The sequence below is a fragment of the Typopeltis vanoorti genome, chromosome 2, assembly GCF_054136105.1.
Source record: "Typopeltis vanoorti isolate ZY-2024b chromosome 2, IOZ_Tvanoo_1.0, whole genome shotgun sequence".
Lineage (NCBI taxonomy): Eukaryota > Metazoa > Arthropoda > Arachnida > Uropygi > Thelyphonidae > Typopeltis > Typopeltis vanoorti.
The window spans coordinates 90,429,620-90,447,198 of record NC_143550.1 but is presented as its reverse complement, the minus strand read 5'-3'; the positions used below and the strand labels follow the sequence as shown (position 1 = coordinate 90,447,198).

The 17,579-nt window shown below is 37.5% G+C and overlaps 1 protein-coding gene across 2 annotated transcripts in view; it reads right to left on the bottom strand.

The window, feature by feature from the left end:
* The window catches only part of LOC150109242 (prestin-like), a 276,267-nt gene that overhangs the window by 175,405 nt on the left and 83,283 nt on the right, over positions 1-17,579 (bottom strand). For both annotated transcript variants that reach the window (XM_090406632.1, XM_090406638.1), the window contains exon 4: positions 16,616-16,726. In XM_090406632.1, the coding sequence (XP_090262758.1) occupies positions 16,616-16,726 (111 nt within the window). The remainder of the gene's footprint in view (positions 1-16,615; positions 16,727-17,579) is intronic.

Sequence of the window (17,579 nt, the reverse complement as noted above, 5' to 3'; positions counted from 1 at the left end):
GCCATCCCTAGAAGCTGCAAAAGGAGGTGGTGAGTAGAAGGGTGAGAAGAGGCTTTTTTTTTGCTTGGAGGGTGGTTGAACCATGGAATTCATTGCCTGATACAGTTGTGAATGTGCAGACAGTGAATAGGTTAAGTAGTGATATGTTAGACTTTGTGTTGTCTAAAGATGGTCCTCCTGTGATGAGTCTTATGTTGCCATGGAAGACCAGAATAATGATAATATATCAGCCATTATAGGCTTTGTGCCCATGTTATTTTATTATTATTAGCCAAGACGACCCCATGGAGTCAAAGACTCATCTAGGAGATCCTTTTATCATACACACAGCTCATCATACCGTGCTTTAAACATATTCAAATTCTCTGCAGACACCACACTCTCAAGCAAGGCATTCCAATCATTCACAACTCTACATGAAAAAAACATGCTTCTCACTTTCCTACTCACACCCCTCTTTATACAGTTTCAAGGCATGACCTCTGGTTCTCCCCTGATCTCCCACTATTTTCTGTAGAACCTCTCCAGCATTGATCCTATAATAACCCCTTACTAACTTGCAGATCTTTATCATATCTCACCCTCTTTCTCCTCTCTACCAGACTCTGCAAGTTGCATCTTCTCAATCTTTCCTCATACTCGACATTCCAGAGGTTAGAAACTACCTTAGTCAGTCGCCTCCGGACCCTTTCCAACAGCTCTTCATCCTTATGAAAACCAGGTGACCAAATCTGGGCACAATAGTCCATGTGTGGCCTCATCAAAGCCTTATACAATGGAACAAGAATCTCCCTACTTCTACAGGTCAGTGTCCTTCGCATCATTCCCAGAAGCCTTTGTGTTGTCTTCACAATTTTGGCTATGTGTCCCCTAAATTTCAGATCCTTATCCACTATCACCCCCCAGATCTCTTATTTCCTCCACCTCTGACAATATATTCTCACCAAGCATAAATTCTGAATCCCATCTTCGTTTTCCAAATTTTAAAACCTTACATTTTGCAACATTGAACTCACATTTCCAATCACTCAATTTATTCAAGTCTTCTTGTAAGGCCACACCATCTGTACTCTTCATTGTTCATCCCAACTTTGCATCATCTGCAAACAACTGAATATCTCCATCCAAATATTCACCAATATCATTAATATACAAGTTAAACAGCAATGGCCTTAAAACAGATCCCTGAGGCACAACACTAGTAACTTTCCTTTTCCTGGATGTCACTCCCCCATACAGAACTTGTTGATACCTATCAGATAGCCAGTCTCCAATCCAATGCACCAATCTAATATCCAACCCCATCCGCTCTAGTTTGACTATCAACTTATCATGCAGTAATCTATCAAAAGCCTTTGCGAAATGTAAGTATATAATTGTGTATCCTTCTCTGTCCATGGAAGCAGTCACCTATTTGTTAAATATATTACTAAACCTCTCCCTTCAGCAAATTCATGCTGTCCATCAAAGATAATACCATTGTTGTCAACCCAATTCTGGATCCTAGTTCTCACAAGTTTGTCCAACAATTTAACTACAACACCTGACACACAGATAGGCCTATAGTGTGATGCTTGAGTTCTATCACCTCCTTTATGAAGTGGCAGCACAATCTTGCCCTCCTTCCACTCCTAAGGAACTTGACCAAGTGCAAGACTCGTATTAAAAAAATATGTCAAGGGCAGCGTCAACTACCTGACACATTCCTTCAGAATACATGGTGATATATTATAGAGTCCCATAGCCTTATTTACATCTAGTTTGCTCAACTCCCCATACACCTCTGCTAACTTAGAGTCAGTCTCTCTTCCTCATCATCAACTGCTCTCAATCTCTCCATGAAGTCACATTCACAAGACTGAAAGACCATTATGAACTGCTCATTAAGTATCTCCACCACACCTTCTGCAACAGCTGTCTTTATACCATTTTCTCCAATCAATGTCATCCTTCCATAATCATTCTTTTGCTGGCTACATATTGAAAGGCTTCATTAGGTAACTGCTATTCATACCTCACTTTAACTACCCTCACCAACCAAGTCACCCGCCTTGCCTGGTCTTTGTAGTCCTTATGGAATTGGTTATTTCCACTTCTCTTATACTGCCTCCATAATGCCCTTTTTCTCTGCATCGCATGCTTAATCTCTTTATTCATCCATTTTACACCTACCTTATTTAACCTTCTCACCATTGGAATACATTTAGACATTGCATCTACTAGATAGTTTTGAAAATCTCCCCAAGCTGCATTGATCTGCTTTCCAGCTAACTCCTCATTCCATGCTACACCTACAAGCTGTCTCCTGGGCTCTTCATAATCACCCCCCCCCTCCTTGTAGTTCCACGTATACTCTTTTCTTACAGAGGTCCTCACACTGCTGGCAACCACCCAGGTAATCACCTCAATCATGATTACCTGGGTGGTTGTCATGGTCACTCTCAACAATTGGTGGGTGAATTGACACTTCATTTATAATTACATCCTATGATGAGATGACCAAATCCAAGATCCTCAATCCTCATGTGCCCTCTGTTACATAACTGTCTGAGGTAGTTATCCCTCAAAACCTCAAGAAATTCGTTTTCTTTACTTCCAGTTGCAATCTCATCATTCCAGTCTATATTGCCATAATTAAAATCACCCAAAATGATCACCCTTTTCTTATTTGCTTGGCTAATTTGATTATACATTTCATAGTCACTACCATCCACATTACCTGGTCTATAACAACATCCAACCAAGTATTTCATTCCATTCACCTCTATCTCACACCATACTGCCTCAAAACCACCGGCACTATTTCCCTCTTGCATCTCTACTTTGTATGGACATAATTCTTTCTCTATCATCAATAGCACTCCCCCTCCCTTTTTACCCCGTCTATCCTCACAAAACACATCATACCCTTCAATCTCTATTCCTGTCAGGATGTCGTCCTCATCTAACTAGGTCTCACTTATTCCAACAATTTTTGTGTGAACAGACTCAATTGGTGCAACCATTTCATCTGCCTTGTTTCTTACACTTCTAGCATTTGTAAACAAAAAACAACAGCTCATTCCTGGATCTACAGCTAGTTCCCCTGATAACACTCATTTGATGTGATCTCTCCATGCTCGACTGGGGCTATTTTCCCTTTCTGCTTATTCATTTTAGAACCCTCTTCAATTCCAACTGTTTCCTCTTGATCCCAGGTCATCCCATTCCTTTCCTGTCTACACATGCTCTCACATCCTCTTGGAGCATCCACCTTTCTCACACTGTGTACCCATGTCCGCCCTGAGCCTCCCCGTTTCCTTGTTCATCTTGCACACCCATTCTCTCATTTTCCATACTCATGCCACTCACTTCCTCATTCATAACCACCTCTTCAATCTCTCCTGTCGTACTCTCCTGCTCTTCCACATCACTTCCCACTTGATCTGATTCATTCTCTGTACTCACTTCTCTACCTTCCAGCAGCAGTCTCTCCAAGCAACTGACACCAAAACCACTCAAATGCAGTCCATCGCTCACATACAGTTCACTTCATCCTTCAAACTCATTCCACACATTAACAAACTGTACTCCCCTCTCCTCACACATTTCAGCCAACAAATCATTCATAATCCTTGCTCTCCGCCTCATCTCACCACAGTCATACCTAGGCAACATGCTTACTACCCTTCCTGTCACACTATTCTCTTTTATCCATCTAAGCAGCCTCCTGATATTGATTCTGATGTGCTCTTTGTCCTCTGTCAAGTCATTCGTATCTATTAAAACCATCAACTCCTTTGCTAGCTCCTCCTCATATCCAATGCCTCAATCACTCTACTCATTTTACCGCCTGGAAAACATACCTTGTGCATCCTCTCATCCAACACACCTTTAATAATGGATTCGCCATACAATGCCACTTGCTCATTTTTTGTTAACTCTTTCGTACCTACTTGATTTGTTTTAATCGTTTTCACCCAAATTTTCTTAATTTCACTCCACATCCATTTTATTTCCTGCCTCATCCAACCAATTCAACTTTCAAATCTCATGTCACATTCTCTCTATCATTCAGTCTTTCTAATTTTCGAACTCTCGACTCCCGCTTCACACTTTCACCCTTTTGAGCTTCCATACTTTAAGGATATCTGAATGTTATTTCAATTTTAATGGTCACTTTGCATCCATGTTTTGAGTGAGGTGTAATTGCATCAGGGGATGGTTAATAATATTAATATTTTAAATTGCTGTCACTTATTTCCAATGTTATAACTGTTGTGACACAAAGCATAACAGCAATAATTTGAAAAATAAATGCTGGTATAGTTTGAACTATAATCTCTAACATTCAAACATCCTTCATGGGCGGGAACCACATTAAAAAAAAAAAATACTCATTAGTAGTACAAAGTGCAAGAACAAGAAGGGTGACCTAGTACAGAAAGGAAGGCCAAATAAAATTATATGAGAAAATTAGTCAAACCAGCCAAAGTAAATCTAACAGAGTTCTTTTTTATTATGTAGAAGTAAGAGGGAAAATGACTATGAAAGGATAACTTTAATGAATGCTGATGGAAGGTAACAGAGGCAAAAGAAATAGCTCAGTTGTTGAGTGATCATTTGCCAAACCTGGAGGTAGAGATTTTACAGTTGCTGATGTGACAGAGACTCATGTCAAACTTGAAGTAGATGAACAGAAATTGCTCAGCACATTGAAAAATATCAATGTGAATACAGAAGTAGGACTGAATGGTAGGTCAGCCCATATACTAAGTGAACATGCAAGAGAATTGGCATTGCCTTTATGAAGTTGTTCAGTCTAAGTCTGAGCTCTGGCAAGGCCCCGAGGGAGTGGAAAAAGATAAGACATTAATTAAAGGTGGCTTCAAGACAGAAGTACCAAACTATAGATTAATTAATATATCATAGTGGTTGTTAAAGTATTAGAAAAGCACAGTGGATGGATAGGGATAATTTTCTATAGTGGGTAGCATGGCTTTGTAAAGGCAGGTCTTGTCTTAGTAATTTATTCACATTTTATAATAAATGTGACAATGGAATTGGACAAAGAAAATAGCTATACCATGATTCTTCAGGACTTTGCCAAGGCCTTTGACAGAATGCCACATGGAAAACATTAAAAAAATTGAAACAAATGAGAATGGATATGAAGCTAGTAGCATATGGATAGAGGGGAAGCTGACAGATAGACACCAGAGAGTAGTATACCGCAGAGTGGAACCTGAGTCACTACTATTTAATTTGTATATTAATGATATAGGGTAAGATTTAAACAATGATTGATTGAAATTCAGTTGTTTGCTGATGACACAAAACTGTGGAAGACAATAGTAAATAGTAAAGGTGATGGAGATATCCTGCAGGATGATTTAAATAAATTGAATTGGCACTGTGGGCGAAGGATAATGATTATGAATTTAATGTTGCAAAATATAATATTAGAGTTGAAAAAGTGTGCTTTGGGTTGAAAAGGTTACATACTGTGTATCACACTGATATAAGATTGCAGGAAATTGATTAGGTGAGAGACTTGGAGTTAATGGCAGACAGAGTTGAGGTTCAGAGGGCATATCAAAGGATTAATTGAATGTCGAAGAACAATACTGAAAAGTAAAGACAGAGAGGTTATCTTATCCCTCTTCATAAAACTATGACTTGTCTGCATCTTAAGAACTGTGGCACATATTTGGTCACTTTGGTTTCTTGAGGATCCAGAGATGTGTGACCAGGCTGGGAACAGGTCTGTGGAATGCTTCTTATGATGATAGGTTGGAGGTGTGTGTGTGAGACAGGGTTTAGCTGATAGGTGTAAAAGACAGGACATGATAAAAACTCATAAGGTTATTAACAGAAATTTTTCAATACATGTTGAACACAGAGAACTAGAGGTCACTGCTGGAAGTTATGTAAGAGTGTTAGATGTGTACAGACCAGACTTTTTGTACAGAGAGTGGTCAAAGAGTGGAGTGAATTGCCAAAATTAGTTGAGTATCCTTGACAGTGAATGACTTTAAGGCGGTTAGATAGTTAATGTGTGTATAAAAGTTGTGTGAGTCTTGATTCCATGAAAACATCCATATAAAAATAATAATTTCTTGCCAAGTATAATTTACTTTTTATTCCAATCTAAATATTCATTACGGTGTTAACTGCAAAGCTATTTAACTGTTGCTTTCTTGCAGTACTGCAGGTTATAACAGCAACAGGACAGTTAAGATTACCTGTATTATGGCCATTCACTTAAAATATTATAATTGATTTAAGACAAAGAAATGGAAAATTTGGCATAGATTTAGTACAAAAAAAGTTATTAATGGAGATAAGAAATAGAGAGGATTGTTCAGAAACAGATCTGAAAAGATAAGTATTTTTTTTTGTATAGTAATTGAAGATACTGACAATATTTCAGTAAAGTTTTGTTTATTTTGATAGGTTTGTGTAACTTTATAATTGCAGAGCTTTCTGAATTTATTACGGACATCATCATCAAATTCCTGACATGTACCATCAAAAGGTGTACAGGATATGATAGTACTACATGAAAAACTTACATCATTACTAACTTCCTATCTACAATTTTCCTCCAAATCAATCTGTTACCTATCAAGATTCCAACATTATCAGATCTTATATTTCTGCCTTCCAAGGCACTTTTTTTTACTGTATCAAATCCATCTATATCTTGGTCTTATTCTGGACCTTTTTCCTGCCAACCTGGCAGAGAGCACTTGTTTTGCTAATCTTTCCTTTCCTATTCTGTTTAAGTGACCATACCACCTGAGATTAACTCTGCTAAGACATTCCTGGATGCTAACAATGTCAAGTTCTTTCCTAATATCCTCTTTTTAATATAATATTGCATTGATGCCATCTGTTCATGCCCCTAATCTTTCTTAGGACTCTCATATCTGCAGACTCTAGTCTTTGGTCAAGTGTTTTATTTCTAACGCAGCTCTCAGATCCATAAGTTAAAATTGGTTTGAACACTGTCTTGTATACAGCTAATTTAATGTTTTGACTAATTTCTCTTTTATTCCATATAAATTTATTCAGTTGACTTCCTACCATACCAGCTTTGTTGATTCTGTTGTCTATTTCCATATGTAACTTACCATCGTCACTAAAAATTGTGCCTAAGTAGATGAAATGTTTTACTTGTTCTATAAGTTCTACATTCACAATGCAGTTGATATTTTCAATGTTTCTGCCTATTTTCATTGTCTTTGTCTTTTTATTGCTGACCTTCATACCATATATATTACAACAGTTATTCAATTTAGTGAGGGAATCTTGAATACTTGTAATGGATTTATTTAGAAGTATAACATCATCTGTATAAAGTAGAGAGCTGAGATTAACATCTCCAATTTTGATATCATGTTTAATACCACTTTCCTTCATAATATGAACCATACAGATATTGAATAACAGAGAGGATAGTGTACATCCTTGTCTGACACCAGATTTAACATTAAACCATCTTCCTGTACTTCCTTCAATTCTAACTGCTGACTTACAACTCAAATAAAGACTAAGTATTGTTTGATATAATGACCCATTGACATCATACAACTGCAGTATTTTGAATAGCTTTTCTCTTGGAACCTTGTCGTATGCCTTTTCCAGATCTACAAAACTTAAATACTGAACTTTGTCATTGTTACATTCCCATGATTTCTCAACTATCTGTCGTAAAGTGAAAATCTGATCCTGACAACCTCTATTTGGTCTGAATCCAGCTTGTTCTTCACCAAGCATCCCTTCCACAATCCAACCATTTCTCGAGTATACTTCTGTAAATCTTACGAGGAACCCTCAGTAGGGAAATACCTCTGTAATTCTCACAAAGTTTATTTTATTCAGTTTTATTTCCCTTTTTATATATGGGTGCTATGAGAGCTCTACTCCAATCATCTGGAATTTGTCCTTCTATCCAGGACTTCTGAACTATGCAGCACAGCCACTGTAAGATATATCTACTTGAGTATTTCTGGTTGAATATCATCTACTTCAGCTGCCTTTCCACATTTCAAGCTTTTGATTGCTTTTTTGACTTCAAGTATGGATATGTATTCCTGATTGCGTGCCTGTTGAGTGTTTTTTTTACCACTGTGCTGTCACTGACTGTTTAATTTAGCAATTTTTCAAAGTAATTATTCCACACATAAGGATATCTTTTTCTCTAGTTTTCATGTCACCTTTATCCATTTCTGAGCTTTTTCAACAACCTCCAGAACATCCTGCCACCTTCTTGATATTAATTTTCTATGTTCTTAGCAAAGTCTTCTCATAACGTTTGTTTAGCTAGTTTCACACAGTGTTTAGCTTTCTTACATTTGTCTCTGTATTCTCTAAGAGCACAATCTGTCTTATTTGCCAGGAACTTTTCGTATGCTTTCTTCTGTTTCTTCACTGCCTTGTTAACTACCTGTGTCCACCACAGAATTCTGATTTTTCTATCCTTGCAGACAACCTCACCACATGCCTCTCTGGCTGAATCAATTAATGTTTTCTTCAGGATTTGCCACTGAATCTTCAAGGTTTGGTTCCTGTTCTCAAACTGTTTCATTTCTTCTTCAATAATGTTTGTGTATTTTAGTCTACAGTTTGCATCTGAGAGCTGCTCAACTTTTATTTGCTTTAAAATTTTCTTACATGTTCTTCTTTTCAATATGAAATTCAATTTTATCCTGTTCAAGACTAAATGGTGATCACTTCCAATTTTATATCATCTGTACACTCTATTGTCCTGCACCAGTGAGAAAAAAATCACTATCAACAATAACATAGTCACTGAGACTTTTCTTATTCCTTGCTTCTTCTCTCTCTGTGAATTTGTGCACATTTTTATGTTGGAACATTGTGTTAGTCGATGTCCTGAGCAGAAATCCAACCAGTATTTGCCATTATTATCTTTGCTCTTTTCTCCAAATTTTATTACTGACATCATTGTTTACTAAATTTTTGTAGCTTGCAATAAACAAAAAAATGGCAATATGATTGAGATCTGCAAATTTCATGGCACAAAGACCAAATGTGATTTAATACTTGGGGTTTTAAATAAACTGGTCTCCAAAAGCTAAGGATGAACTACATTTTTATCTGTATATGAAACGTAAAAATGTAGTAAAAATGTTTATTGCCAGCATACTAATAAATTATAGTACACAAAAAATGCGTTATAAATTTTGTATGAATGAAATTGTAATATGTTTTTTTGCAAAATGTTACAAGTATCCTAACGATGTAGTTAAGGAATTAATGCACAGTGCTTACAGAAAACTATGTGGAAACATATTTCAGAATTCATCTATAGAATATGTCTACCCCAAACAATGATGCCGTGCTCACAATATTGTACCATGTTTTGCACTAAGTGATTCAGAAGTTTTTGAAGAGGCAAACTGGCCCACTCCTGATTCAGAGCAAGGATAAGCCCTTGTTTGTTTTCTGGAGGTTGAATTTCAAGCAGCAATGAGTCTCCCTATTGCATTCCAAATGTGTTCTATGGAGTTGAGATCTGGGGAGCATGCTGGATACTTGATTCAATTAATATCATCTGTCTCCAGAAGTATCTCCACTGCTCATGTATGATATGGTGTGGCATTGTAATCAATAAAAATAAATTCTTTGCCCACAGCACAATGGAACAATTGAACTTGACGTTGAAGAACTTCATTACTATAGCGTTCACCAGTCATAGCTCCTTTTTTCAGCACTTGCTGGAAAAAAGAGCGGTGTGTCCATTAAGTATAATACTTCCCCATACCATGACACCAGCACCACTGTATCTATTCCTGTGAAGAACATTCTCACGATGGTAATCAGTACCACATTCATACCAGATCAAATGTTGTCTAGAATTGGAGGAAAGATTAAAACAACTCTCATCTGTAAAAAGTACATTAGCCCAATGGTGTCTTGTCTAATTTTTATGGATACAACACCACCACTGCAACTCTATGATGAACTATAGATAAAGAATGCAGCTACAGACTTTTGGTTGTATAGGTTTACTTGTTGTAGACATCTGGCCACAGTTTTTCCAGATATCTGCATACCTATGCTTGAATGGAGCTCACTTGCAAGCTGACCTACCAAGGTGCATTCATTACATTTTGTGGTTATTACCAAAAATCTGTCTTCATGCTCTATGGTAGAGCAAAGGTGACCTCTTAGCAAATGTCTGCACATTCCATTGGTTTGAAATGCTGCCCAAAGCTTGGATACAATGGCATGTGAGATTCCAAACTCTTTGGCAATATCAGTAATTCTGCAGCCTTCTTTCAGCTTTCCAATAATTCTTTCCCACATGAAATTATCTAGATGATATCTTTAAGACACTACAAGACATCCAAGTTTGCAACTCTATTCATTCATGAAAAGAGCTTCCTTCAAACACAATTCACAAAATGCAGCCTTTTGCCTTTCATCCTGTTGATTGCTACCAGGTGACTCCTTTGTTGCATAATTAGAAACTTTGAATGTGTAACTGCTTTCTACTCAAAATCACCAGTTATAAAAATTGCCAGAAGCTCATTCATCTGAATTTGTGGTTACAATTTTCAGATAGTGTTCATCCTTAGGTTTTGGACACCAGTGTATTCCTATTACTTCCAAGTTTCCATGGAAGTTGACCTCTAACCCAATACACAGTTTTGCAGATGACAGCACATTACATTCCTCCCTTTCATTTGACAAACCCTACTCTACACAACTCACCTCAACCCACAGAACATCAACCACCGCTGCCCTTAATTCTGACCTCCTAGCCATCCGCCAATGGGGTGCAGATAACCTCGTCAACTTCAATGCTAGTAAAACCCAGTTTTGTCTTATTTCTCATAAAAAAAAAAGAACCATTTTTCCCCAGCATTGTTTTCGATAACACTCAAATTCTCAGACAAGATGAAATTTCTCTTTTCGGAATTACCTTGACATCAAGCCTCCCCTGGCATAAACACATCACAACCATTGCATCCTTAGCTTCCAAAAAACTAGGCTTCCTCTTTCACTCAAGATGCTACTTCACCTCTAAACAGCTGTTAACACTATACAAGTCACAAATCCGCCCAGCTCTTGAATACTGCTCTCACATCTGGAGTGGGGCTCCAAAAAAGCTCCCTCAAAATGCTTGACTCAATACAGAGGAGAGCAATCAGACTAATAAATGACCCATCCCTCACCAACTCACTCTCCCCACTTTCACATAGACACCTGTCTCCGCAATCTGTATATTCCATAAATATTTCCATGGGAAATGTTCATCTGAAACAGCATCAATAATTCCCCCACCCTGTACTAAGCCCATTGGAACACGTACAGCTGCCGCCCAATATCCTTTCACAGTACACCTCGAAACCCGCAGAACAAGTTTCTTTTCCTCCTCATTCAGCCCTGCTACTGCAGTATTGTGGACCAGTCTTCCCCCAGACGTATTTCCCAAGAAATACAACATACAAGCGTTCAAATCTAATGTAAACAAGTTTCTCCTTTTGCAACCCACCACCCATATACGGTACTAACGTACTATAGGTTGACCAGCCAATCTCCTGTATATGAGTCCAACACAAAAAAAAAAAAAAAAAGAGTAGAATGCCAGAGGTAGAATACTCACAGACATCAATAACCATCATACCTTGCTTTGAACACATTCAATGCTGGAACATTCACCATCCATTCTAGTGAAGCATTCTACTCCTCCACCACCCATCAAGCAAAACAAAAAAATCTCTTTTTCACCTCTGTACTCACATGACCTTTGTACAGCCACCAGGGATGACCTCCAGTTCTTGCATCACCCATTCAATAATTTCACTGTATCTACTTGATAGGCTCGTATTACCAGCATATACATCTCAATCATATCACACCTCCTATTCACTCCTATCCACCAAGATCTGAAGACCACATTCCCTCAATCTGTTCCTATACTCAATATTCCAGACTCCTGAGAGTCTTAGTTATTTGCCTCTGCACTCTCTCAAATATTTCCCTATCATCGATATAGCCAGGTGACCAGATCTGTGCATAGAAATCCAAATAAGGGCAAATTAACACCTTATAGAGTGGAACTATCAGCTCCTTTATCCTTACATGTCAACATTCTTCACATTATAGCAGCGATTTTATGACTAACCCTTACAACTTTTGTGATGTGTCTCCTGATCTTCAGTTCCTTAACTACCAAGATACTCAGATCCCTTGCCTCCTCCACCTCCTGAAGCATAGTTCCTCAAACGTGATAAACTTCATTCCATCTTCTCTGGACAAAAGGCATAAACTTTACACTTATCAACATTGAAATGATGTCCCCATTCTTCAGCCCAAAGCACCAACCTGTTCAAATCCTCTTGTAATAACAACAACACATCAGAATTTTTTGACATTGCCCTTCCTAATTTAGCATCATCAGCAAACAACTGAATACCTCCTTTCACACTGTGAACCATATCATTGATGTACAAATTAAACAGCAGTGGTCCCAGAAAAGAACCCTCATCACCTTCCTTTTTTGGGACACTGAACCTCCATACCCACTCTGGCTCCCATTAGTCAACCAGCCATGTAATCAAGCTACCAAATGACTATCACGTCCCATTCTGGCCAATTTCAACAGCAGTTTATCATGTAGTACTCGATCGAATGCTTTAGCAAAATCCAAATAAATCACTGTATAGACATCTCCTCCCACCCACATCAATACGTTAGTCACTCTATTATAAAATGCAACCAAGTTACTAAAGCACAACTTTCCTCTAACAAACCCATACTGCTTTCTCAAAAGCCTTTCATTCTCATCAATCTACGTTTGAATTCTGTCCCTAACCAGCCTCTCTAACACCTTCACCACTACACTTGATATACACACTGGCCTATAGTTTGACACTACTGACTGGGATTCTCCCTTAAGCAGTAACACTATTTTTCCTTCATTCTGCTCTTCTGGGACTATTTCTCTTGCCAGACTTCTGTTCAACAACAAAGTCGAGGGTATGGCCAGCTGTTTTGCACATTCATTAATATACATGGTGACATCCCATCCAATCCCACAGTCTTGTGAACATCAAGATGACTTAAACACTTCCCATTCTTGTACTGATAGTTGTCTGTCCTCCTTTCTATTGCTGTTCAACATTACTCTTATTGTCCCCCCCCCCAACATGAAATACACTAACAAAATACTGATTAAACATTTCCACACCATATCTTCAACAGATGGGACTCTTGTTATATCTACAACAACTAAAGTCGATGTTCCATATTCACCCTTTCTTCTACTAGCAACATAACTATAGAATTCAGCAAATCTCTTTCATATGCTAATTTTTCTTTCCTAATTTTTCTTTCCTTACTACACTTGTCACCTTCCTAGCTTGCACCTTATACTCCTCATGCTGCTGCTGATGGGTACCCTGTTCTGTATACCTCCTTCATAACATCCTCTTTCTCAGAAATTCCTGCATAAATCCATGATTCATTCATTTCACTCCTACTTTATTTATCCTCCAAACCTTAGGAATATAATTCTCTCACTGGAGAGGGTCCAAAGGCGAGTGACTAAGACAATATCAGGACTGTGGGCCGATGGCTATGGAGAGAGAGGTTGAAAAAATGTAGATTGCAGAGTTTGGTGCATAGAAGGAAAAGAGGTGATGTGATAGAGACATTTAAGTTAGTGAGAGGACTTTATCAGATTAATCTAGATGAGATTATAAAAAGAGTAGAAGGCGAGAGTGGAAAACCAGAGGTCATCCCTGGAAGTTATGTAAGAGTGTGGTGAAGAGAGGTGTCAGGAGTAGATTTTTTACATGGTGAATTGTCAGTGAATGGAACACATTACCAGAATGTGTTGTTAATGCAAGGAGTGTTAAGGATTTTAAGATTCAGCATGATAAATATGTTATTAGTTAAATGAACTTTTCACAATGAGTGTGCCAACTCCATAGAGGGTGCAATAATAATAATAATAAATAATAATAATAGAATAAGATGGAGTGCAACTGCAAGAGCAATAGAGGGTGGAATTGCTGGAATGAAAGATCTAAAGCACAAGTTCATCAAAATGAGATGAGTAACATGCACAGTGAGATTAAGCATTTGGTGAGTTAAGTAAGTTTGATGTAAATAAAGCAATAAAACTTGATGACATATTAAGTCCTATTGCCTTGTTTACATGTCCACATGTCTTATGGAAAGTTCCACAGAATTAGTGTCAGCCTTAGTTAACTTGTTTAACAACTTGTTTAACTTATGGCCTGGTTGGCCGAGTGGTTAGTGTATCTGCTCTAGCCAAAAGGCTGCAGGTTCGAATCCCACCATAGGCATGGATGTTTGTGAGCATCTGTGAAAATACTAGTGTTGGTGGTAGTCGGCAGGAGATGGATGGTGTAGATGATGAAGGTAGTTGCGGTTGTGGAAACAGAGTTGTGGAGTAAGTGCCCTCCCTCGATGAGTCCAAGGACTCCTTGGAGGTGTTATGTAATAATAATAATAATATTCATTGTATTCTTCAAAAGAATACAATGAAAGAAAGTAGAGAAAAAGAGGTGATGAATGACTTGAGACTAGCGATTTGTGGAAATTCCGAGTCCATAAAATCTGCTTACAAGAAGATAGGATGAGCAAGATTGGTGCTTTATATATGAGAAGCAAATGAGCATGAGAAGTAGTGGTGATTATGGGAACAAATGATTTGGTTGAACATAAGGAGAATGAATATGAGGAATACCAGGCAGTTGTTGAGGATATTGAAAGACAATAGTGTGATAGGAAAGTCTCTCAGTACCTAAAGTATGACAATGATGAATAATGCATTGGCAGAGCTGTGTAAGGAGAAGGGAAGAATGCAATTTGTAAACACATGGAATGCATTTCAGGGAAGGAATGATTTATACAAAGTAATGGACTGCATTTAAATGAATTTAATGGTAGTCAACTGGTAGAGCTGCTAAAGGTAGCAATTTAATAGTGGAGTGCTGCTAAAGGTAGCAGGGAAATTATGTCTGCATAAGGTGAAGATGCAAGAGAGAAATAGTGGTACTATTTTGAGGGAGCATGATGTGAGGTGAAGATGACAGGAAGAGATATATATAGTTAGATGTTGCCATAAGCTAGATAAGGTATAGAGTGGTAATGAAGAAATATATAAACAACTAGGGTTACTGAAAAAGAGAAATATAATCATTATGGGTGATTTTAATTATGGTAAGTAATATACACTGCACTGAAGAAATAACATTTGGGACAAAGGAAAATAAATTTCTTGAGGTCTTGAGAGATACCTATCTTGGACAGAATGCAAAGGAAGGCATGTGAGGATCAAGTCTTAGATATGATCATTTCATCAGAGCATGAGATTGTGAGTAAGGTACTGCATTTCCCTTCAGTAGGCGAGAATGATTGTGGTGATCACCTGGGTGGTGGGCGGTCATATGAAAACCTCTGTGAGGAAAGGATATATGTGGAACTACAAGGCCAATGATTAGGAAGAGCTTAGGACACAGATTAGAGCTATGGCATAGAATGAGAAGTTAAGCAGAAAGGAAATAAATGCTTCTTGGACAGAGTGACATTTAACAGTACCAATGTGTGAAAGCATTCCAAAGGTCAAAAGACTGAATAAGATAGGTGTCAAGTAGATGAGTGATGAGATTAAGCATGAAATATGGAAGAAGAAGGTATTGTACAAGTAGTACAAGATGAATGATGATAAATATTCAGTTGCATGAAGAGTATACAGAACAGGCCAGGAAGGTGGCTCAGTTGGTAAGGACAGTTTGAGTACAAATTAACAAATCAAGCCAAGAAACATCCTAAGGAAAATCATAGGTAGCAACCGCTACAGAGGACACAGTTGAGCTATTCAGTGAGTAATTCATGTATGAAATCATGAGAAACTCAAGTGTAAAGTGAGTGGGAGAAAATAGCTTACTGCTGAATGAGCAAGATATATGAGTAGTTAAGTTTGATGTAAATAAAGCAATAAACCTTGATGACATATCAAGTCCTATTGCCTTGTTTACATGTTCACATGTCTTATGGAAAGTTCCACAGAATTAGTGTCAGCCTTGGTTTACTTGTTTAACAAGATTCTTGCAACAGCATAAGTCAAAGGAATGGAAGGAAGGTAAAACTGTTCAGCTTCATTGAGGCTTCAAATTACAGGCAAATCCATATATCTGAAATTATAGTTAAGGTGTTAGAGAATGCAACACAAGAATGTAACAACAGACACTTCAGACTGCCAAGATTTAAATTAGGCAACTTCCATTCACTTGTAACATCAATGTTGCTCATGTTATTTACTTAGTGCTTCAATAATTTCCTAGAACTGCTTTCTCTATGTTTGAAAAAATGTATGTAAATTCAAATGTAGATTGTGTAATATTTAAACTGGTTAAACAGTTGTCAGTACCACTTTTTTGGGGGGGGACTTCTAAACTATATAACTTAGATCTAACTACACAGTAAATAATATAGTATCCAGCCAGTCAGCAACTTATTCACTGATAATGAGATAAAACTGATAACTGAATACCAGGTGATTTCCTATATATAAAATACACAAACACACATATACAAACAAAAGATTTAGCTTTGGCTGTCTTACCTATAGATACATGCCGTGAAGTGCCCATTAAAAAATATATGAGAACGGGAAAGAATGACACATAGAGTCCATTAATAGCTTCAACCGATGCTAGAAGACCATAAGCCATACCTAAAAATATTAGAATATTATAAAATCCATTCATAACTTTCCCTATGATGCTAAAAGATATGTCAATGATGATTAGAAGATTTAACATTTCTAAATCTGGTAGTGTTTTCAGAGAGCTCCCGAAAGCTAAGTATAATTTTGAGTGAAAATTAGAATATAAGTTTAAATCATAATGTAATATTGTCTAATTTTGGTAGCTTGTTGTGTCTGTATGATTTTGGTGTGAATTCCGTTTTATTTAATTTAGTATTTTAACGATACGTTTCATAGATTAGCATATGGTGCCAATGCAACGTAAGATAATGGCGTCCAAAAATACGCCTTTGTTCAAAAACTGTAATGTAAGAGAGTTTGTCCAATGTGATGTGTGTGGGATGTATGCATTCCCGAATGAGGCTGCAGTTTGGATGGAAAATGATAGTGGTGGGAGAATGTGCAGAAAGTGTAAGCGAAGTGAGGAGTTGAAGTATGTGTCAGGTTGTGAGACAGTTATGGTTGAAGAAAGCCAGAATGTGAGTGGAAATAGTAGCTTGATAGGGAATTGCGATAATTGCAATATACAAGATGACAATGAGAGCAGTGATCAAAGAAAGAGTGAAATCAACTATACAGAGTGAGAAAATGGTTTAAATGATAAAAAAAATGAGGAATTATTTGTAGGAAGTGAGATTGATAGGTTGCACGCAGTGATACAAAATGCGCAGCGGCAATTAGAGCACCTGCAAAACTCTTTCCAGAGTGATTCGGCTAACGTAAATAAACAAATGTTTGAAAGGAAAAATAAGCGTAAAAGTGGGAGAGTTTCTGAAATGAAGGAAAGAGTGTTGTATGGTGACTCGTTATTAATAGGAGT